The sequence below is a fragment of the Ovis aries genome, chromosome 3, assembly GCF_016772045.2.
Source record: "Ovis aries strain OAR_USU_Benz2616 breed Rambouillet chromosome 3, ARS-UI_Ramb_v3.0, whole genome shotgun sequence".
Classification (NCBI taxonomy): Eukaryota; Metazoa; Chordata; class Mammalia; order Artiodactyla; family Bovidae; genus Ovis; species Ovis aries.
In genome coordinates this window covers 142,599,444-142,623,013 of record NC_056056.1, presented here as the reverse complement: position 1 = coordinate 142,623,013, position 23,570 = coordinate 142,599,444, and the positions used below count along the sequence as shown (strand labels likewise).

Below are 23,570 nucleotides of genomic sequence, written 5' to 3'. Positions count from 1 at the left end.
GTCTGTCTATCTATCTGTTTTATCTATGTATCATCTCCTACTGATCTCTTTCTCTGGAGAACCCTTACTTATAACAGTTTCCTAAATGGAAAGCATTTTAAAGACATGAAGTAGATAACATCCAGGTAAATGCTAGGATACGGGAGTTGGAATTCTTTGTTCTGATGCTCCCATTTTAGTAAACTATTTTAAGAAGCAGATTGTGAAGGCTGTGCAAAGCCTTCCGTGATAAGCCCTGGCTTCCTGGCCCCTTTTCCTGTCTCACTGTGCATCTGGCAGCAGCTCTGAGTGGCCCTTGCTGCTCCCTTTAACATTTTTTGTTGCTTTCAATTCTCTCTGACTTTGTACACCGGCTTCCTTATACTTCAAATACATCTTCCCTCCTCTGTCCGTCTTCTGTGAAGCCTGCTCTTCCCTGGCCCCTCTCTTTCACACCAGAAGAATTGGGAGTCTTTCATCTCTGCCTCTCCTCTGGTGTACAGCATTGTCCACATAGGACTCTGTTGACTTATTTGCATGTCTTTTTTCATTTGCTAAATGGTAATGACCACATCTTGTTCATCTTTGTATTCCCAACACCTCACACAGTTCCAGGCATACGGGAGGTATTCAGTCAGTATTGCCAGAAGAATGAATAAGTAGCTGACCCTCTCTTTCAAGTTAAATTGCAGCCTGGGAGGCATTTTTAGTGGCTGTTTTTTTTAGGGTGGGATATGCTTTTTTTTTATCTGAAGTGGCTGAAGAGAAGTCTCTAGGCAGATAGACTTTAATTCCTACCCAAAGCCTATGCTTTTAGTATTTGTGGAGGGTGATATATACTCCCAGCAGATTTAAGCTGATTGGGCAGAAATCTATGGCATTGTATATTGGTGGCATGAATGCTTCATAAACTCAGAGTACAACTTTGGTCCTAATTAATTTTAACTTTTCAAATTAATGACTTGAGACTCTTTCTGCATTCATTAGCAAGGAGTCCAGTCTCCCTTTTTAAATTTAACCTACCCAGTTCAGTTCAGTCACTCAGTCACGTCTGACTTTTTTTGACCCCATGGACTGCAGTATACCAGGCCTCCCTGTCCATCACCAACTCCTGGAGCTTGCTCAAAGTCATGTCCATTGAGTCAGTGATGCCATGCACCCACCTCATCCTCTGTTGTCCCCTTCTCCTCCAGCCTTCAGTGTTTCCCAGCATCAGGGTCTTTTCCAGTGAGTCAGTTCTTTGCATCAGGTAGTCAAATTATTGGAGCTTTTGCATCAGTCCTTCCAGTGAATATTCAGGATTTATTTCCCTTAGGATTGACTGGTCTAATCTCCTTGTAGTCCAATGGACTCTCAAGAGTCTTCTCCAGTACCACAGTTCGAAAGGAGCAATTCTTTGGTGCTCAGCTTTCTTTCCGTACCCAGTTGACCTTAAATTTTGTGCCTTACCTGACCCAATGTGGGGTCCCTGGGGTCTTTTTCAAATGTGAGCCATCAAGGAAGCTATTGATTATTCTTCTACTGTTCTTGGGTCTAGCTGCCATGTAGTATGTCATTTGAAGCTTGCACCCACATCATTACACACACTCCTGTCCACTATGCCTTGGAGCCCTCCCTGGCCCAGACCCGACCTGGGCCATGAGCATATCCCCCTTCAGAATGTTTAGAAGTTTAGAAGAGCTCCCATCAGTAAAACTTTGCTGGCAGGTTTGGTTTGGGGAGGCCTCAGGATTCTGTCCTACCCCTGCGCTACAGTCACGTCCTTCACAAGCCTGTGTACCTCCTCTCTTGAAGAGTAGATGGACCCATTTCCTCCCCCGTGACCAGCTCTGCATGTCAGGGATCTTAAAGAATTTTTGCAAGAGTCTCAGAGATTTAATACACTCTTTCCTATTCCCCTTCCCCAGTAAGTTTCTTATCCTAATGCGTGGAACTTCTGGAAAATTACCAGCATGATTCTTCCTGGAATCGAGGGAACATGTGCTTTGAGGTGACTTTCTGCTTCATCCCTTGAAATTAGTGAAGCAGATCCCCTAGTTTATGAGTCTTTCAAATGGCACTTGATTTAATCTCTACCTTATCAGGCATTATGGATGGCAAAATGGTAGTCCTTGCATTTGATAAGGCTGTATCACCACTTTTCCATTAAGAGATACCAAGAAACATGGTTAGTTAAAAAGCAGAAAGCTGTTTAAAATGCAATGCCTTGTGGAAGAAACTCAAAACAGTCTAAATTCCAAATGTGAATTGTCCACAGGCTCTGAAACAGGGACTAAATTACCTTGTGGGTACTCAGTGCCCTTTCCCACACCATTAATTTTCAGCTTCATCTTTTATGATTCCTTTATGTTGTGCTTGCTCTAGCCAAGAAAGTTCACTACTTGCACTGCTCCAATACACGCAGACTTGCTCACATTTCAGGAATTTTCTCTTGTTCTTCCTCTTCGCTTTGTGGGACCTTCCAATTTAACCTAAAGATAATTTTTCTCCCAAAAGCTGGGTTTATCTTTTGCTAGCCCAGTGTTTCATCTATGACAGTAATAGCTACCATTTCTTAGTCTTTTCTATAATAACAAGTACTTTCTTCTTGGTGATTTTTTTAAAATATGGAAATAACATACCTACATAAAAGCATATTGAACATGCACATATGTAACTTAATTTTTACCTGCATGCATGCTAATTCGCTTCAGTCATGTCTGACTGTGCGACCCTATGGACTGTAGGTCGCCAGGCTCCTCTGTCCATGGGATTCTCCAGGCAATAATCCTGGAGTGGGTTGCCACGCCCTTCTCCAGGAGATCTTCCCAACCCATGTATGGAATCTGTATCTCCTGCATTGCAGACAGATTCTTTACCACTGAGTCACCTAGAACCCCAACTTTTATAACTCTTGAGAGTCCCGTGGACTGTAAGAAGATCCAACCAGTCCATTCTAAAGGAAATCAGTCCTGGGTGTTCATTGGAAGGACTGATGTTGAAGCTGAAACTCCAATACTTTGGCCACCTGATGTGAAGAGCTGACTCATTTGAAAAGACCCTGATGCTGGGAAGGATTGAGGGCAGGAGGAGAAGCAGATGACAGAGGATGAGATGGTTGAATGGTATCATCGACTCGGTGGACATGGGTTTGGGTGAACTCCGGGAGTTGGTGATGGACAGAGAGGCCTGGCATGCTGCAGTTCATGGGGTTGCAAAGAGTTGGACATGACTGAGCGACTGAACTGAACTGACTGAAATATTTTTAAGTGACACCCATGTTACCGATGTTATTACCATTTGTGTTAAAAAGCAACAACAACACAATTGCCAGCACCCGGGAAACCCTCTGACTGTCTTTCCTAATAATAAACCTCTGTTTCTCCAAAGTAACCCATATCTCACTTGTATGCTCTTCGCTTTCTTGCTTTTCTTTGTAGTTTTACCACTTAGAATACTCCCCTAATCACTGTAGTTTCATTTTTCCTGTGTTTTGAGCTTTATATACTTATAATCATACAGCATGTTCTCTTTTATTTTTGTCTGGCTACATTTATATAAGTTTCTGAGCTCCATCCAGGCTTTGTATAGTAGTAATTTGTTCATTTTCGTTGTTGAATAGTCTCCATTGTATGACTGTGCTGTAATATGTTTATCCATTCTTTTGCTAATAGACATTCACGCTGTTTCCAGTTTCAGGCTATTATAAATAATGATACTATAAACATTACTGCTTATTTCTCTTGGTGACCATGTACACATCTGGGCCTGGAATTTTCCTGTGGAAACTTTCTAAATTCAATTTTGTGAATAGATCTGTTTTTTAAAATTTCTTTTTTTGTTCCTATGTACATTTTGGGCATTTGTTTTTCTACTGTGTTGATTTCCTCTAAATTTCATAAAATGCCCTCTTATTGTTTGTTTAATATCTGCAGGATCTGTAGCAATGCCCCTTTTTCATTTGTCACATATTTACTTTTCAGAAATCTTTAGTTGTACCTTCTCTCTTTGTATTTGACTCATCTTGCTAGAGAGTTATCAATTTTATGTCTTTTCATAGGACCAAATTCCCTCACCTTATCTATTGTATATTTCCATTTTTCCTTCCACTTATATTCTATTTTTAGAATTTTAAAATTATTTTTATCTTGTGGGGGTTTATTTTACTACTTCTTTAATTTCTTGAGAAATATTTTTAATTCATTAATTTTTAGCATTTTTTCTTTTTTAATATATTTATTTAAAATTGAAAGTTTAAGCATGGCTTTAGGTGTATCTCATGATATTTTTTATTACTTTCCAGTCCAAGATGTTTTCTCTGTCCCACTGAGATTTTGATTTTGACTTATATATTACTTGGATGTGTATTTCTTAGTTTCCAAAGATCTGGGGATTGTCAAGTTAGTTTTTATTGTTGATTTATGGTCTAGTTACATTATGGTCAAAGAATATCCTCTATGTGATTCAGTCATTTAAGAATTTTGAGATTTGCTTTGTAGTCTTGTTCATTTTCTTTCATTTTCTTTTTGAAAATGTTTGCCTTGTTTATTTCCAATATGTCTGATATTCTTTGTTGCATTAGAAGAATGTATATTTTGGACTTATGTGGGTATATTTTTATGTGTGCGTGTGTGTGTGAATGTGTCTGTTTTTTCTTGCTGTCTTATTAATTTACTTTAATTCCTAAATTTTGATGGCATGTTGTATCTTCCTGATGGGTTTAAATTTTGTTTAATTTACAATAATATTTTTGCCTTAATTGATGTTACTATAGCTATACCAGATTTCTTTTTGTTATTGTTTGCATGGTACTTTTTAAACATTTTTTACTGTTTTTCTTTGAACACTTATGTAGTCTTAGTTATATTTTTTGTTTGTTTGGTTGAGTTCTTTTTGGCATCTGAGACCTTAGTTCCTTACATATGTGTGTGTGCGTGCTAAGTTGCTTCTGTTGTGTCTGACTTTTTATGACCCCACTGACTGCAACCCACCAGGCTCCTCTGTCCATGAGATTCTCCAGGCAAGGACACTGGGGTGGATTGCCATGCCCTCTTTCAGGGGATCTTCCAGACCCAGAGGTTGAACCCACGTTTCTTATGGCTCCTGCATTGCAGGTAGATTCTTTACTGCTGAGTCACAGAGGAAGCCCCTAGTTCCCTGACCAGGGATCACATTGTGCCCCCTGCATTCAAAGTGTGGAGTCTTAATCACTGGACCACTAGGGAAGTCCTGTTATATTTTTCATGTGCTGTGCTTAGTTGTTCAGTCATGTCCAACTCTTTGCAACCCCAGGGACTATAGTTCACCAGGCTCCTCCTCTGTCCATGGGATCCTGCAGAGAAGAATACTGGATTAGGTTGCCATTCGTAGATAGCATAGAACTGAATTTTTACACTGCATATCAGGAAAGTATTTTTATTCTATCCGTACACTTTTTCTCTGCTTTTTGTATTGTCTATTTCCTCTAAGTACCTCATTTTTATTTAGTTTTGAGCTTTTTTGTTGTTAAAAATTTACCTCAAATACATGGTAATGTGTGAAGTGTGTTCATTCTCAGTAGTGGGCAATAAAAGATGATTGGAAAGTCTCTGTGCATAGACAGGCTTGTGACCAGTAAGACTCGAGTAGAAGGGGGTTGTGGTCTATGGGAATTGGCTTATCTCACTGGGTGATCCTCAACTGTTAATGACTTTTGGGGGAAGGTCAGAACTGGTCAATTTTTTTGAAATGGAACTTTATCTTTAACCCATATAAGTAGTATTTTAGGTAATGGGGCTCACTGTTTAATATTTTAAAAAATATAAATTTTTGGCTTCTGTTTTCATTAAGGGGTCTAAGTCTGCTTGAATTTCTCCAAATATTGCTAGCAAATGTCCTTCTTAGCTAGATGAGACACAAGTCATTTTCTGTGTTTATTGACTGGAAGAAAGTACATAAACTACTTATGCAGGATTTCCAATCCTATTTTAAGTTCCATCCTTTCTGTCTCTCACATCTAGAAATACTGAACCTCCTCCAGTCCCTGAGTATTGTCAAGGTTCAGAAACAGAATTAGGTCCTTCCTTAATATCCCCAAAGAATTTCATACTACAGGGTGAGTTGAAATCATCATCATCTCTCAATCTGCTTTGTAAAAACTTTATTAATATTTCTCATTTTCTGTTATCTCTTCTCCTACTTTGCAAGTTTATTCCTCTCTTCCTATACTGTCATATTCTTCTCACTCCACCAAGTTCACATGCAATCCTGCCTCTGAAGTACTGTTATGTATGGCACCAAAGAGCCTCCTGGAAAATAACACTGAAAAGGAAGTTAAAACGAAGCTATCTTGCTTAAGGACAGTGGGCAAGTGTTGAAATGGAAGGAATTATATGAATAAATCATAACATATTTTATTCCTGTCCCCATGGATTTACACATGAATCCTAAGGTGAGAGAACATAACTGCAAATCACTGATACAGTAATTTCTCTGATGATTAGTGATGGTGAGCATTTTTCATGTACCTATTAAGCAGTTGTATATCTTGTTTGGAAAAATGTCTATTTAGTTTTCTGCCTATTTTTAGTTGGTTGTTTGCTTTTTTGATATTGAGTTGGGTGAGCTATTTATATACTTGGCTATTAGCCTCTTAATAGATGTATTATTTGCAAATATTTTATCCAATTTAATAGGTTATCTTTTCACTTTATCAGTGGTTTACTTTTCTGTGCAAAAACTTTAATTAGGTCTCATTTGTTTATTTTGCTTTTGTTTCTTTTGCTTTAGGAAATGAACTTGAAAAAATATTGCTGCAATATACGTCAAAAAGTGTGCTCCCTGCATTCTCTGCTAGGAATTTAATGGCTTCTGTTCTGATATTTAGGTCTTTAATCCATTTTGAGTCCATTTTTGTGTATGGTGTGAGAAAAACGTTCTAATTTCATTATTCTACTTATTAAAGAGACTGGCTTTTCTTCATTGTATATTCCTGCTTCCTTTGTCATAGATTAACTGACCATAAGTGTGCATGGGTACTGTGAGTGCTAAGTTGCTCAGCTGTGTCCAACTCTTTGCAACCCCATGGACTGTAGCCTGCCAGGCTCCTCTGTCTATGGGATTCTCCAGGCATGAATACTGGAGTGGGTTGCCATTTCTTTCTCCAGGGGATCTTCCTGACCCAGGGATCAAACCAGCATCTCCGGTATCTCCTGCATTGGCAGGCAGGTTCTTTACCACTGGTGTCATCTAGGAAGCCCATTAATCATGTGTTGGGTTTATTTTTAAGCTCCTTTTATGTTGCTGTTGATCTGTCAATCTGTGTGTCAGTTTTTATGCCAGTACTCTGTTGATTTGATTACTGTCATTCTTGTTCTTGTTGTTTAGTCACTAAGTTGTGTCCAACTCTTTTATGACTCCCTGGCCTGTAGCCTACCAGGCTACTTTGTCAAGGGGATTTCCCAGGCAAGGCTACTGGAGTGGGCTGCCATTTCCCTTTCCAGGGATCTTCCTGACCCAGGGATAGAACCTGTGTCTCCTGTAGTGGCAGGAGGATTCTTTACCACTGAGCCACCAGGGATAGCTTTGCAGTATTGTCTGAAGTTAGGAAACATGATATCTCCAACTTTGTTCTTTCTTTCTCAGTATAGTTTTGGCAATTTGGGGCACAATTTGTGGTTCCACATAAATTTTAGGATTACTTGTTTTTGTTTTGTGAAAAATGTCATGGGTATTTTTATAGGGATTGCATTAAATCTGTAGATTGCTCTGGATAGTATGGACATTTTAACAATATTAATTCTTCCAACCCAAGAGCATGAGAAAGCTTTCTGTTTCTTTTTATCATATTTTTATTCCCTTCATCAAAGTTTTTATAATTTTCAGAGTATAGGTCTTTCACCTCATTTATTACTGGGTATATTATTCACTTTGATGTGATATAAAATGGGATTGTTTTCTTCCTTTCTGATAGTTCCTTATTAGTGTATAGAAAAGCAACAGATTTCTATATATTAATCTTGTATCCCACAACTTTTCTGAATTCCTTTATTAGAACTAATAGTCTTTTTAGTGGCGTTTTTCAGGTCTTCTTGGAGAAGGAAATGGCAACCCACTCCAATATTCTTGCCTGGAGAATCCCATGGATGAAGGGGCCTGGTGGCTGCAGTCCATGGGGTCACAACGAGTCAGACACGACTGAGCGACTTCACTTTCACTCTTCACTTTCAGGTCTTCTATGTATATAGCATCATGTCATCTTCAAATAGTGATAGTTTTACTTCTTCCCTTCCAATCTGGAGACCTTTTATTTCTTTTTCCTGTCTTATTGCTGTGGCCAAAAAAGTCAATACTATGTTAAATAGAAGTGGTGAGAGTAGACCTCTTTGTCTTTTTCCTGATTTTAGAGGGTAGGTTTGAGTGAACTCTGGAAGTTGGTGATGGACAGGGAGACCTAGGGTGCTGCAGTTCATGGGGTCGCAAAGAGTCGGACACGACTGAGTGGCTGAACTGAACTTTCAGGTTTTCACCATTGAGTATGATGTTAGCTGTGGATTTGTCTTAAATAGATTTTGTTATGTTGAGATATGTTCCCTCTGCCTCTACTTTGATGAGGATTTTTATCACGAATGTTGAATTTTGCCAAATGGTTTTTCTACATCTAGGTATATGGTCATTTAATTTATATCCTTTCTTTTGTTAATGTGATGCATGCATGCTCAGTTGCTTCAGTCATGTCCGATTCTTTGCGACCCTATGGACTGTAGTGCACTAGGCTCCTCTGTCCACGGGACTCTTCAGGCAAGAATACTGGAGTGGGTTGCCATGCCCTCTTCCAGGAGATCTTCCCAACCCAGAGATTGAACCCTTGTCTCCTGTATCTCCTACATTGCAGGCAGATTCTTTACCACCAAGCCACCAGGCAAGTCCTGTAAATGTGGTATATCACAGTATTTGATTTATGTTTATTGGACCACTCCTGCGTCTCTGGAATAAGTTGCACTTGATCATGGTGTATGAACCTTCTTACATATTTTTGAATTTGATTGCCAATATTTTGTTAACGATTTTTATCTATATTCATCAGATTTATTGGCTGGTAATTTTCTTATCTTTATTTTTTTATTTTTGGTAGTGCCTCCGTCTGGTTTTGGTATTAGGCCTTCTAGAATGAATTTGGGAATATTTCATGCTTTTCTGTTTTGGGGAATAGTTTGGGACGAATTGGTACTAGCTCTTTATATGTTTGGCAGAATTCTCCAGAAACTAAAATTTTGGTGGTGAGCATGCTGTAGTGTATACAGAAATTGAAATATAAAGTTGTACTCATGAAACTTATATAATGTTATGAGCCAATGTTAATTAAAATAATAAATACTAAGCATTTTCCCATATTCTCTGTGGGTGTTTGACGCTTTAGGGTATCAGCAGCACTGTTGATATTAGGACGTGTTGGGATAGAACTAAGGTAATAATGTGCGTACATTGATGACTGATCTCAGAATTGGGGAAGGTGGCATAGGGCACAATGACAGAATTACAGTGTACTTTTGGGGCTTGACACATACACTAACAATATAAATAGTTGCAATAACAACTTTAGTGGACATCAGTACAAGAGAGGATATCTTTGGTACCATTTTTGACATCTGTATCAACTGGAATAAAGTTGCTAAGAGTACTAGTTCTAAAAGCACAAATGAAACTCTATGAAATATCTTTGAATTCTTTGGGAGAAAATTGGATGGACTTGAAATGTTCACAAGTGGGTGAAAGTGTGGCCTTATTTCCTTTTCTTGTTACCATAGGCTGGGGTGGTATAACCTGTGAAGCAAACACTGTAAAAATCAGAGAATGAAATTCTTTATTATTAAATCAAAAGAAGCTATATAATTAGTGAAATTGCAGAGCAAATTTATAGAGCAATAAGATTGATCTCACTTTTAATTTGAAGCACATTTGATAATAATTGGGCATTCATAATTAGCTGAAGAGATGCCCCATGGGTGAGCCTGACTCTTAGACAGAGGGTCCAGGCCCAGAGATGTTTGAGGGCAGAAGTGTGTGCTAGTTGACGCATCAGTAGGGTTTAACATCTGGAAAATATTTAAGAGTCCTATATTTGCTACCCTCAATCACCCATACTATTGGCAAACTCAGTTCTAGACTCCTCTCCCAAGCTTCTGTGAAGCTTTCTCAGCTCTGTAGTCTTTACTATGATGTCTACTTAAGCCTATCTTTTCCTTACCTTCTCCTGACACTTTGTAGGAGACTTGTGAAAGTCTTTGATCTGTCAGAGATTCAGCCTCTACTCTAAACTACACTTAATCTGTCTTTGTTTAGTCTTTTGTCAACATGTTTTATTTAAAAATCAAGCTCCCTTTACATTAGCAGTCTAAGATGTAACCTCTTATCTACTTCTTATCTGTTAAATGCACAGATACTCCCTGTCACTCAGTTGACACCCTCTCATTGTGTGTCCTGCATCTCAATGGAGACACATTCAACATATTGGTTTTAACTAAAATATGTCTATACATTATTTTTAACTGTGGAGAAGAATCTTATTTTAAACTTTAGCACATTTAGAAAATGTGTATATGTAAATAGTACATTGACATTTAAACAAAGCTCCCTTCATTGTCTGAAGCAGCATCGTAAAGACTGCGCACAATATATTTATCCTTGTTCTTTTTAGGAGGAGTCTGAAAACTAACCTAAGTCTATCAGCCAAACTGACGATCCTTTTCCTGCAGCACATTTAGTGGCATTCCTTTCTAGAAGGAAAAAAAAAAAAAAAGTAATGTTAAAACTGAACAAAGTATTCAAAACCGCATTTTTAAGCTCTAAATTTTTTACTTGGAGAATAGTTAAGGGCTTCCAGGTGGCGCAGCGGTGAAAAATTCACCTGTCAGTGCAGGAGATGCAGGAATCGTGAGTTTGATCCCTGGGTCAAGAAGGTCCCCTGGAGTAGGAAATGGCAACCCACTCCAGTATTCTAGCTTGGGAAACCCCATGAACAGTATGGAAAAGCAAAAAATATGACAGCAGTATATGAGCCGACCAGGTCAGAAGGTATCTAATATGCTACTGGAGAATAGTGGAGGGCAATTACTAACAGTTCCAGAAAGAATGAAACTGCTGGGTCAAGCAGAAATAATGTGCAAGTGCCTGGTGGTGAAAGTAAAGTCCGATGATAAAAGAACAATGTTGCATAGGAGCCTGGAATCTTAGGTACATGAATCAAGGTAAATTGCACATGGTCAAGCAGGAGACATTAAGACTGAACATCAGCATTTTAGGAATCAGTGAAATAAAATAGATAGGAATGGGTGAATTTAATTCAGATGACCATTATATCTACTACTGTGGACAAGAATCCCTTAAAGGAGATGGAGTAGCCCTCTTCTACAAAGCAGAAAGAGTAGAAAGCTTAGTGCCGAAGAATTAATGCTTCTGAAATGTGGAGTTGGAGAAGACTCTTGAGAGTCCCTTGGACTGCACGGAGATCAAATCAGTCAATTGTAAAGGAAATCAGTCGTGAGTATTCATTAGAAGGACTGATGCTGAAGCTGAAACTTCAGTACTTTGGCCACCTGATGCAAAGAACTGACTTACTGGAAAAGACCCTGATACTGGGAAAGATTGAAGGCAGGAGGAGAAGAGAATGACAGAGAATGTGATGGTTGGATGGCATCACCAACTTGATGGAAATGAGTTTGAGCAAAGAATAGCAAGAAGAGATAAGAAAGCCTTCTTCAGCGATCAATGCAAAGAAATAGAGGAAAAAAACAGAATGGGAAAGACTAGAGATCTCTTCAAGAAAATTAGAGATATCAAGGGAACATTTCATGCAAAGATGGGCTCAATAAAGGACAGAAATGGTATGGACCTAACAGAAGCAGAAGATATTAAGAAGAGATGGCAAGAATACACAGAAGAACTGTACAAAAGGATCTTCACAACCCGGATAATCACGATGGTGTGATCACTCATCTAGAACCAGACACCTTGGAATGTGAAGTCAAGTGGGCCATAGAAAGCATCACTACGAACAAAGCTAGTGGAGGTGATGGAATTCCAGTTGAGCTATTTCAAATCCTGAAAGATGATGCTGTGAAAGTGCTGCATTCAGTATGCCAGCAAATTTGGAAAACTCAGCAATGGCCACAGGACTGGAAAAGGTCAGTTTTCATTCCAATCCCAAAGAAAGGCAATGCCAAAGAATGTTCAAACTACCGCACAATTGCACTCATCTCACATGCTAGTAAAGTAATGCTGAAAATTCTCCAAGCCAGGCCTCAGCAATACGTGAACCGTGAACTCCCTGATGTTCAAGCTGGTTTTAGAAAAGGCAGAGGAACCAGAGATCAAATTGCCAATATCTGCTGGATCATCGAAAAAGCAAGAGAGTTCCATAAAAACATCTATTTCTGCTTTATTGACTATGCCAAAGCCTTTGACTGTGTGGATCACAATAAACTATGGAAAATTCTGAAAGAGATGGGAAGACCAGACCACCTAACCTGCCTCTTGAGAAATCTGTATGCAGGCCAGGAAGCAACAGTTAGAACTGGACATGGAACAACAGATTGGTTCCAAATAGGAAAAGGAGTACGTCAAGGCTGTATATTGTCACCCTGCTTATTCAACTTCTATGCAGAGTACATCATGAGAAATGCTGGGCTGGAAGAAGCACAAGCTGGAATCAAGATTGCCAGGAGAAATATCAATAACCTCAGATATGTGGATGATACCACCCTTATGGCAGAAAGTGAAGAGGAATTAAGAAGCCTCTTGATGAAAGTAAAAGAGGAGAGTGAAAAAGTTGGCTTAAAGCTCAACATTCAGAAAATGAAGATCATGGCATCCAGTCCCATCACTCCATGGGAAATAGATGGAGAAACAGTGGAAACAGTGTCAGACTGTATTTTTGGGCTCCGAAGTCACTGCAGATGGTGATTTCAGCCATAAAATTAAAAGACACTTACTCCTTGGAAGAAAAGTTATGACCAACCTAGATAGCATATTCAAAAGCAGAGACATTACTTTGCCGACTAAGGTCCGTCTAGTCAAGGCTATGGTTTTCCCTGTGGTCTTGAATGGATGTGAGAGTTGGACTGTGAAGAAGGCTGAGCACCAAAGAATTGATCCTTTTGAAGTGTGGTGTTGGAGAAGACTCTTGAGAGCCCCTTGGACTGCAAGGAGATCCAACCAGTCCATTCTGAAGGAGATCAACCCTGGGATTTCTTTGGAAGGAATGATGCTAAAGCTGAAACTCCAGTACTTTGGCCACCTCATGCAAAGAGTTGACTCATTGGAAAAGACTTTGATGCTGGGAGGGATTAGGGGCAGGAGGAGAAGGGGACAACAGAGGATGAGATGGCTGGATGGCATCACTGACTCAGTCGATGTGAGTCTGAGTGAACTCCGGGAGTTGGTGATGGACAGGGTGGCCTGGCGTGCTGCGATTCATGGGGTTGCAAAGAGTCGGACACGACTGAGTGACTGAACTGAACTGAACTGAAGCTCTAGGAGTTGGTGATAGACAGGGAAGCCTTGCGGACTGCTGTCCATGGGGTTTCAAAGGGTCGGACTCGACTGAGTGACTGAACTGAACTGAACTGAGCCCTCATAGTCAACAGAAGAGTCTAAAATGCAGTATTTGGGTACAGTTTCAAAAACAACAGAATGATCTTGGTTAATTTCCTAGGCAAACCATTGAACATCCTAGTAATACAAGTCTATGCCCCAACCATTGAAGCCAAAGAATCTGAAGTTGACTGGTTCTATGAAGACCTTCAAGACCTTCTAGAACTAACACCAGAAAAAAAAGATGTCATTTTCATCATAGTGAATTGGAATGCAAAAGTAGGAAATCAGGATATGCAGAATAACAATGGAGGTGACGAATAGATTCAAGTTTGGCCTTGAATTACAAAATGAAGCAGGGTAAAGGCTAACAGAATTTTGTCAAGAGAATAGGCTTGTCATAGAAAACATCCTCTTCCAATAACACAAGAGATGACTCTACACATGGACATTACCAGACAGTCAATTCCAAAATCAGATTGATTATGTTCTTTGCAGCTGAAGATGGAGAAGCTCTATACAGTCAGCAAAAACAAGACTGGAAGCTGACTGTGGCTCATATCATGAGCTCTTTATTGCAAAACTCAGGCTTCATTTGAAAGTAGAGAAAACCACTAGGCCATTCAGGTATGACCTAAATCAAATCCCTTATGATTATACAGTTGAGGTTGTTAGTTGCTCAGTTGTGTCCTACTCTTTGAGACCCCATGGACTATAGCCTACCAGGCTCCTCTGTCTGTGGAATTCTCCAGGGAAGAATAGTGGAGTGGGCTGCCATTTCCTTCTTCAGGGGATCTTCCTGACTCCGAGATTGAGCCCATGTCTCCTGCCTTGCAGGCAGATTATACAGTGGAGGTGATTAATAGATTCAAGTGATTAGATCTTATAGACAGAATTCCTAAAGAACTATGGTTGGAAGTTCATAACATTGCACAGGAGATGCTGACCAAAACCATCCCCAAGAATAAGAAATCCAAGAAAGCGAAGTAGTTGCCTGAGGAGGCTTTACAAATAGCTGAGGAAAGAAGAGAATCAAAAGGTAAGGGAGAAAAAGAACAATATCCTAACTGAATACAGAGTTCTATAGAATAGCAGAGAGAGAGAAAATGGCCTTCTTAAATGAACAATGCAAAGAAATAGAGAAAATAGGCAATGCTATGGTTTTTCTAATAGTCACATATGGCTGTGAGAGTTAGAGGCTAGGTGCCAAAGAATTGATGCTTTTGAACTGTGCCAGAGAAGACTCTTGAGAATCTCTTAGACTTCAAGGAGATCAAATCAGTCAATCCTAAAGAAAATCAACCCTGAATATTCATTGGCAGAACTGATGCTAAAGGTGAAACTCACTGGAAAAGACCCTGATGCTGGGAAAGATTGAAGTCGAAAGTAGAAGGGAGCAGCAGAGAATGAATTGATTGGATAGCATCACCAACTTAATCGACATGAATTTGAGCAAACTCTGAGAGGACAGAGGAGCCTGGCATGCTGCAGTCCATGGCGTCACAAGGAGCAACTGAACAATAAGAACAACTCTCAGAGGATAGAACATTGTCACCAGTAATTACTAGGCTTTTCTTCATTCAACCTCCTGGAAAGAGATTTCCTCTTTCTCTCTTTGAGTCTTGATTCTAAATTACCAGGAAAGGGAAAAAATAGGATATCAGCAAATTTGGTTATGCCAGTATGTGGGTGCCTGCTAGGTCGCTTCAGTCATGTCTGACTCTGTGTGACCCTGTGCACTGCAGCCTGACAGGCTTCTCTTCCATGGAATTCGCAAGGCAAGGATACTGGAGTGAATTGCCATGCTTCACTCTTAGTACAGGATGTCTATGTTCCAAGCCTGCCCCTGTGACTCTGTGGACTGGGGAAATGTGATAATGGGTTGAAGAAATTATTAGACAAGAGGTGCTGGATGATAATCCAGGAAGTGATACCTAACTTTGGGATGCTTTCTTCCCTCTTGGAAACTTTTGAGTTTACAAATATTGGGTCCATGATCTAGCAAATAGGAAGACTATAGCGATTTAGTGAGTAATGAACTATGTCAGTTTACTTAGTGAATATGAACTATGCTTATGTAACATAAATTCACGTGCTACAAGAAGGGCTTCTCTGGTGTCTCAGATGTCAAAGAATCTGACTGCAATGCAGGAGACCCGGGTTCAATCCCTGGGTCAGCAAGATCCCCTGAGAAGGGAATGGCTACCCATTCCAGTATTCTTGCCTGGAGAATTCCATGGACTGAGAAGCCAGGTGGGCTACAGACCATGGGGTCACAAAGAGTTGGACATGACGGGATGACTAAGCGCACACACAGTGCATCATAACTGTTTCATAATAGATATGCAAATAAAGGATAGGTCTCTGACCTACTAGCTCCCATTTCCAAAATAATATAGTGGTCCAGAAAAGCAAAAAAATGGGGAGGTCACACAAGATGGCAGAGAAGTAGGAAGTAGAATTTGCCTCCGTTCACAGAAACAATGAAAATATATATACAAGTGGCATGAATCACACAGAATATCTACTAAGCACCAACATAAAGCCTCGGATGCCCAAGAAGACAAGAAAATCCTCACATAACAACTGAGTAGGACAAAAAAGAAAAAGAAAAAGAAGGAATCAGAGTGGGGCCTGTACCCTAGGGGGAAGCTTTATATTCCTTATTTCATGTAATCCTCAAGAAATCCTTGTGAGGGAAAGATATTCTTATTCCCATTCTACAGATAAGGGAATGGATTATTATCAAGCTTATCATTTATCCCAGGTCATAGAGTGGGAAGGTGGTTTGTCAACCCAATACTTTCTGGTTCTAGGACTCCTGCTCTTCTGGTACACCATTTTAATTTCCCAGAATTTACCATAGTGCAGAAATAATCTATAATAAGTTGAGGATAATCACAGGGAAACAGGAGGCTATTGTGTAATTCAGATTAGAGATTGTTATGAACAGAGATAAGATATTGGTAGCAATAATGACAGAAAAACAACATAGTTTGAAGACCTATCAGAAGTAACCTTATGAAAGGTTACATTTGATTAACCAAATGTTGAGGGTAAAAGAGAGGGAGGAATTGATGTTATTCTAAGGTTTCTGTATCTACTACAGATGAACTTCACTGAGTAGGTTTAAGCAAGACAAGGAATGAAAGGAAGAATTGATGTAATGTGCGTGTGTTAGCAGTCAGGGTGGGTTTGTCCAATAAATACACCATCTGCGGTCTTATATGTCTTCTGTAGAGAAATTAGAGAGAATGAATAGCTAAAGACGGGGAATTTGAGTTGGAACTTTACTTATAAACATTTTTAGGTTCAGATGCAGTTTTAGTCACTCTAGACTCTTCTCTGGTGGCTCAGCTGGTAAAGAATCCACCTGCAATACAGGAGACCTGGGTTCGATCATTGGGTTGGGAAGATCTCCTGAAGGAGGGCATGGCAACCCACTCCAATATTCTTGCCTGGAGAATCCCATGGACAGCAGAGCCTGGTGAGCTGCAGTCCATGGGGTCGCAAAGAATTGGACACATGGCTGAGTGACTAAGCACACACACAGTCTCCTTCTAACAATTGTCTGCAACAGTTGTCACCTTCCAGTGAATTTTGCTCTGTAGCTTCATACCCTAGGTCTTTCCTGGAAAGTTCATACACATGTATTGATCTCCTAAGTTTTTCAATAGTCAAGAAGTAGACATTTTGAGAAGAAATACTAAAATGTGGTTATTTGGATAATAGTTGAACAAGTGACTGAATTAAAGACTTTTAATCATTTCATTACAAAAAATTAAGAAAGGCTAATCTCATAATATGTTTAATTTCTGGCATTTTATGTCAACAGATTTTCACCCCAAGCCTTAAGACCACTTAGAGTTTTTGCTTGAGGTTCATTGTGTTTAATACAGGTCTGTACTCATGTTAAGTCAACTCCTTATCCATGATTTACTTGTTTGTGACGCCCCCAATCTTGTTTATGTTGCCCAAACGTGGCTGAAAAAGACAGCTGTGACATTATGAATCCAGCTGGCCACAGATGGATCTTCAGTGAAGCATGAATCCATTTTGTGTTGGTGATCTATGTTTACTGCCTCTGGTTAAACTTTCAGAGATTCAGCTCCTAAATCACCTGGCATGACTGAATCCACTTATGTGTAAGTAATAGGCTGAAGTAAGCTGGAACCTTTGTTGCTTGTGCTCAAGACTCTCACCTCTAGGTGTTATGCACTGAGCCCGTATCTCCGAACCGACCAAGAAAGCAAGTCCACCACAGTACTGCAAAGGCAAGAAGGGAGTTTATTTCTAGCGCACTAGGGCCCAAGTCTCTTCCAGCACAATGGAATCCGACACGAGCCCCGAACAAAGGAGTATGGCGGCTTATATACAGGCAGTTCTTTGTCTCAGTTACAGGAGTAGCTGGCGTTACATGATTGGCCAGGCAGGATGAGCGCATATCCTGTCTCTTTCTGGTAAACATGACTCAGGTCCTAGAGCCCGTCGTTTGGTCCCTAACACTAGGGCCAATTCTTCATATTATCATTTTGTTGACTAGTTAGTCCATGTTAGAATCTGTTTAGTTTATTGCCATTTAACACATAAGTTTCATTAGGTACAATAAGCTTAGTAGCTCATGTTTTGAGGTTACGATGATTATGAGCCTTTCCAAGATTTTGTTGATGTTTTCACATTTATGTTATGGATTTGACAGTTAAACTTGAAATCTCAAGGAGGGGGGAATGAAGTTGTAGCCTGAAAAGTAATTCTTTTAGAATTTTTAGAGAAAATATCAATGATGAATGTTTACCTGCAAGGCTGATAAGAGTGCAGGCTTTTTTAGATCTATGCACGGATAACCAGTTAAAGCACAAAGCAAAACAAAGATGTATGAATAGTTGAAATAATTAGCTAAAACTGAACAAAACTGAAACTTAACAATGGTTCCTAGCAAATAAAATTTAATTTTGAATCAGTATCCAAAAACTCTTGAGTGTATAAGCTCCATAACTTCACTTTTTCAGAGTCCAATGTGATATTCAAACTGGCCAGAATTGCTAATATAAATATATGCACACTGTGTCCTTTACAACCTGAGGAGGAAATAGTGCTAAATGTTAATAGATATGCAAATGAGTGAACTCATGGTTGAAAGTTTTTATGGCAGGTCTGCCTATTTGTAATTCTTCTTTACATTTGTCCAGAGCAGCAAAATTTAGAATAACTGCTAAATTTTTTTGATACAATATGCTCTTTTTAAAAAAGAAGCTTCTCTCATGGCTCAGTGGTGAAGAAGCTGCCTGCAATGCAGGAGACACAGGAGATGCAGGTTCTGTCCCTGGCCAGGAAGATCCCCTGGAGAAGGAAGTGGCAATTCACTCCAGTATTCTTGCCTAGGAAATCCCATGGACAGAGGAACCTGGAGATTTTTAAAATTTTGTATCAGGCATTAGCTGATTTATAGTACTGTTTCAGGAGTACAACAAAGTGATTCAGTTATACATACATCATTTCCTTTTCAAATTATTTTTCCATTTAGGTTATTACAGATTTTTGAGCAGAATTCCCTGTGCTGTACAGTAGGTCCTTGTTGTTTATCTTGTTTAGATATAGTAGTATGTATATGTCAATTCTAGATTCCCGATTTATCCCTCCTTCTCTGCCTTTTATCCTTGGTAACCATAAATTTGTTTTTACATGTGTGACTCTACTTCTGTTTTGTAAATAAGTTCATTTGTATCAGTTTTTCTTTTAGATTCTGTATATAAGCCATATCCTATGATATTTTTCTTTGTCTGACTTTACTTAATGCAATAACCTCCAGGTCCTTCCATGTTGCTGCAAATGACATTATTTCATTCTTTTTAATGACTGAGCAGTATTCTGCTGTATAATATGTACCACATCGTTTTTATCCATTCATTTGTCAATGGACATTTAGGTTGCTTCCGTATCTTGGCTATTGTCAACAGCACTGCGATGCATATTGGGGTGCATATATCCTTTCAAACCATGTTTTTCTCCATATATATATGCCTAGGAGTGGGATTGCTGCATTATATGGTAACTATATTTTTAGCCTTTTAAGGAAACTCCATATCGTTCTCCATAGTGGCTGTACCAATTTACACTCCCACTGAAGTGTAGGAAGATTTTTTTCCCATACTCTCTTTATCATTTATTGTTTGTAGACTTTTTGATGATGGCTGGTGTGAGATGATATCTCTAGGTAGTTTTGAGTTTCATTTCTCTGATATTATGATTAGTGATGATGAGCACCTTTTCTTGTGCCTGTTTGTCATCTGTATGTCTTCTTTGGAGAAATGTCTAGAATAAGTAATAAATTTTAAATATCACTCTTTACTTTTAAATATACTAACTAATTTATTCTTAAATAAATTCTCTCTGCTATGTCCTCTGATTTATCATGGCATTCAGTACTCACCATGTGCCCACAGCCACAGAGGAGGGACATTCTCCTGTTTTGTGCTGATGTATCTTTCTACATGAATATAGGATAGTTATTCTGCCATCAAGGAGATATAAATGTAGTTGGAGAAGTGAAGTAAACACAGAAAACAATTTGAAAACATGTAAAAATTTTTCATGTCAATCTTATTTTATTGCTATTTCTAGGGTTTAATATATATTGGTTTACCTGTGTAGTGAAAGTGAAGTCGCTCAGTCGTGTCCAACTCTTTGCGACCCCATGGATAGTAGCTTACCAGGCTCCGTGATCCATGAGATTTTCCAGGCAAGAATACTGGAGTGGGCTGCATCAATAAATATGAATAACTTGGGTCACTTTGTTAATTCATAAATTAAGCAGATGTTTACTGATTACTTACCACTTGTAGGCAGTGCTCTAGGTTCTGGGGTATCAACAGTGGAAAGAATAGATAAAAATGACTTGCAGTCGTCCTGGAACTTATGGAATAGTTTTAGCTATTGTTTACTCTCTTGGTTTTCAGGATCTTGATAGGGTCTTGTTTCTTGACATCCTAGTAACTTTTGATTGAATGATGGATTTTATAAATAAAAATAGATGCTATTTTATTCTTCCTGAAAAGGTTCACTTTTTCCTCTGTTAAGTGTGAAGAATAGAAGCTGATCACCTTAATTCAGTCATGAAATGGACTAGAAACGGGGTTGATTTACAGTTTCAACAAGGACCCATACATCACAGGTTTTCTTTAGTCTTCATTACCCTAATATACCCTGGGCCATACTCTCAGAATTTTCTGAACTATAATAGTTTCCTCAGCGTGAAGTAGCCAGACCTCTGCTATACTTTACAGAGACTTCCTCCCATCCAAGTCCTAACGAGGCCCAACCCTGCTTAGCTTCTGAGATCAGACAAGATGGGGTGCGTTCAGGATGGTGTGGCCGTAGACTGTAAAGACTTTCTGCTTAGTCTCTCAGCTTTCCTTGTGCACAAGTTCATAATTTGGCAAAAGTCTTGAAAGGAAAACTGGCTGTGTCTCTTACTCTCTTCTGAGCATCTCCTTTCTCACAAGAATCTTGATTCCTTAAATTTCAAACATTGCCTCTTTAACCTACTGAGACTGTTCTCTGCCAGGGCAAAATCCAGGTTCTCGTCTTCTTGCCTTGCACGTGGAATCAGCTAATGTCCCCAGAGAAAATACAGTTAACTTTCCCATAAAGCTCACCAATCTGGTATCTTGGTTTTTCTTCTCTTCATTGCTTCATCAGCTCTTAGATGACTTTAAGCATATTTGAAGAGTTATTTTTATATTTTGTTTTTTTAGGGTTTTTCTGCTGGATCATTGGTCGGTTGCATGCTTACTATCTCATCCTTGTTTTCAGATACTGAAATAGAAGAATCATGCCTTCTCTTATATACATCTATACAACCACAAAGAATGTAGCCAGGAATTTCTATCCTAGCCCAATATATTCTGGAATTAATTGGCAGAGTGAACAGGTAGAGATGTAACATTGAACAAAATCTTCAAAGTAGGTGTCATTGAAAAAGCTGGACAATTAAAAGAGCTACTATGCTATAGTACCCTGAATCCAGTGACCAAGAGCTGCTTAGATGCGTGAACTCAGTATAAGTGGGAATCCAAGACCTGATGGTAGCTCTAGGGAGCTGTAGCTTCTGGATGCTTCTCTTGACTTCTTATTATGAATTATCCCCACAGGAAGTAATCCTTCATTGTCATTGTCTTATTAAAATACTTGGGAACAGAGATATTCTTTGTGCTTTTTATATCTCTACTAACAGTTGTAGGAAGAAGGCATAGCACAGTAGTTAAGTGCATGGATTTGGGAGTCAATCAAATTTATATTCAAATCTTGTCTATTTATTGGATGCTTAAACTTGAGAAAGTTGCAAAAACTCTCTAAAGCCTTAATTCCACATCTGTGAAATGGGAATAGAAATACATTTCATTGTTCTGATATGAAAATTGATGAGGACTGTGTTTTTAAAATGCTAATAACAATCTCTAGCACATTGCTAGCATGCAGTTTTTGGTAGCTAATTTTTTTTTTGGGGGGGGGAGCTATTATGGAAACACGTGGAATAAGATCCAGAATTTTGAGATGAGACCTTAAGATATTTACATAGCCCCTCCAAAGTAAGTAGATGAGGCAAATGGAAAAAGTTGTTAAGAATTATGTTTGTTTTTGTTGTTAAAAAACTATTTAAATATCTGTGTAAATATCTGTGTGTTTAAATATCAGATAAAAAAACTATCTGAAATAACTCTAGAAAAAATAACTGAATTGGAAGCAGTTTAACTCTCAATGACTTCAAAAATGTGCTTCTTCATAGTTTCAATAGATAACTAACAAACATTTATCTACTGCATATTGTTTTAAAGTTAATCTAATGGGTACTCTAAGTTGTATAGGTATTATCATGTTTAAGAAAAGGAACAAAATTTAAAGTAAAAGAAAACTGAGTAACAAAAATACTTAGAATTAAAAAATATGTACAGAGAAATTTGGTTCCTAGGTACCATTCATTAGTTAGGTGATATTGATTGGGCAGGGTAAGTAATATTTTTGAATCTCAGTTTTCTTAGTGAAATTACAAATGGGAAAAATGATAGTTCAGATTTTCTTGACTATCAAATGAGAAAATGAAAATGCTTAATAAGCAATAAGCATGATCTTATTACTTGTTTTTAGTAGTCGGGTGTACCTTTGAACCTTTCTTTGAGCTCTGAGGAATATAAACTTGTGTTTAATAGCAAGCAAACAATAACTAGCTACGCCAAGTGATGAAGTGGAATCTGGCCATTGCTATTAAAGAATAATTTAAGTCACATGTATTTGAGTAAAATTTTACATTGCTTCCCTATGTGGAAATTTTTCCCAAGTCTTGACTTTCTTCTGAACATTATTCAGATATGACATTATACTTAAAACTTACTCCCAGCATCTTTTCAATAGTTCTGACTTTGAGAAGACAGAACTGGAAGAAAGTGAGCTCTTCTCTTCCTTTCTGGTTACTCTAATTCAGGAATTGTTTCTGCTATCCTCATACTTAAGTGAGCATGGAATGATGCCTTTGCTGAGTATTTCTGTTTGATTTTCCAAAAGCTGTTGTCAGTCCTGCAGCTCAAAAATGAAAGGCACATGGTAATTGGTGTAGCCACAGTCAGTTTTCAAATCTAATTGGAACTGACCCAGACACCCTCAGAGCTCCTCCTAGCCTTTCAGATTTATAAGCGCATCTGGTGAGAAAAAGCAAGAAAGTTTGTTAAAAGGGGGAAAATTCCCTTTTGAGTGTTGCTGAACCAGAAGGCTTTGACTGTATGGTTCTCTGAGTCTGGACAATGTCTTGTGTGTTTGTTTCCACAGAGCATATATCATTACAGACTATATGGGCATCCGAAATGAAAGTTTCATGAAATTAGCTGCAGTAGGGACCTGGATGGGGGACTTTGTCACAGCTTGGATGGTAAGAAATTTTAACTTCACCCATTTCAAATCTCAGATGGAAGACATGCTCATAATGTTATACACACTATTTTTCTTTTTAAATCAATCGCCTCATGAATTATTTTATTTCATGTTATATTTCA

The 23,570-nt window shown here is 38.7% G+C and overlaps 1 protein-coding gene across 6 annotated transcripts in view; it reads left to right on the top strand.

Annotated features, from left to right (window-relative positions):
• Positions 1 to 23,570, top strand: part of TMEM117 (transmembrane protein 117) — a 635,221-nt gene that overhangs the window by 314,821 nt on the left and 296,830 nt on the right. For all 6 annotated transcript variants that reach the window (XM_060412709.1, XM_042246833.2, XM_042246834.2 and 3 more), the window contains one exon: positions 23,347 to 23,446. In XM_060412709.1, coding sequence (XP_060268692.1) covers positions 23,347 to 23,446 — 100 coding nt within the window. The remainder of the gene's footprint in view (positions 1 to 23,346; positions 23,447 to 23,570) is intronic.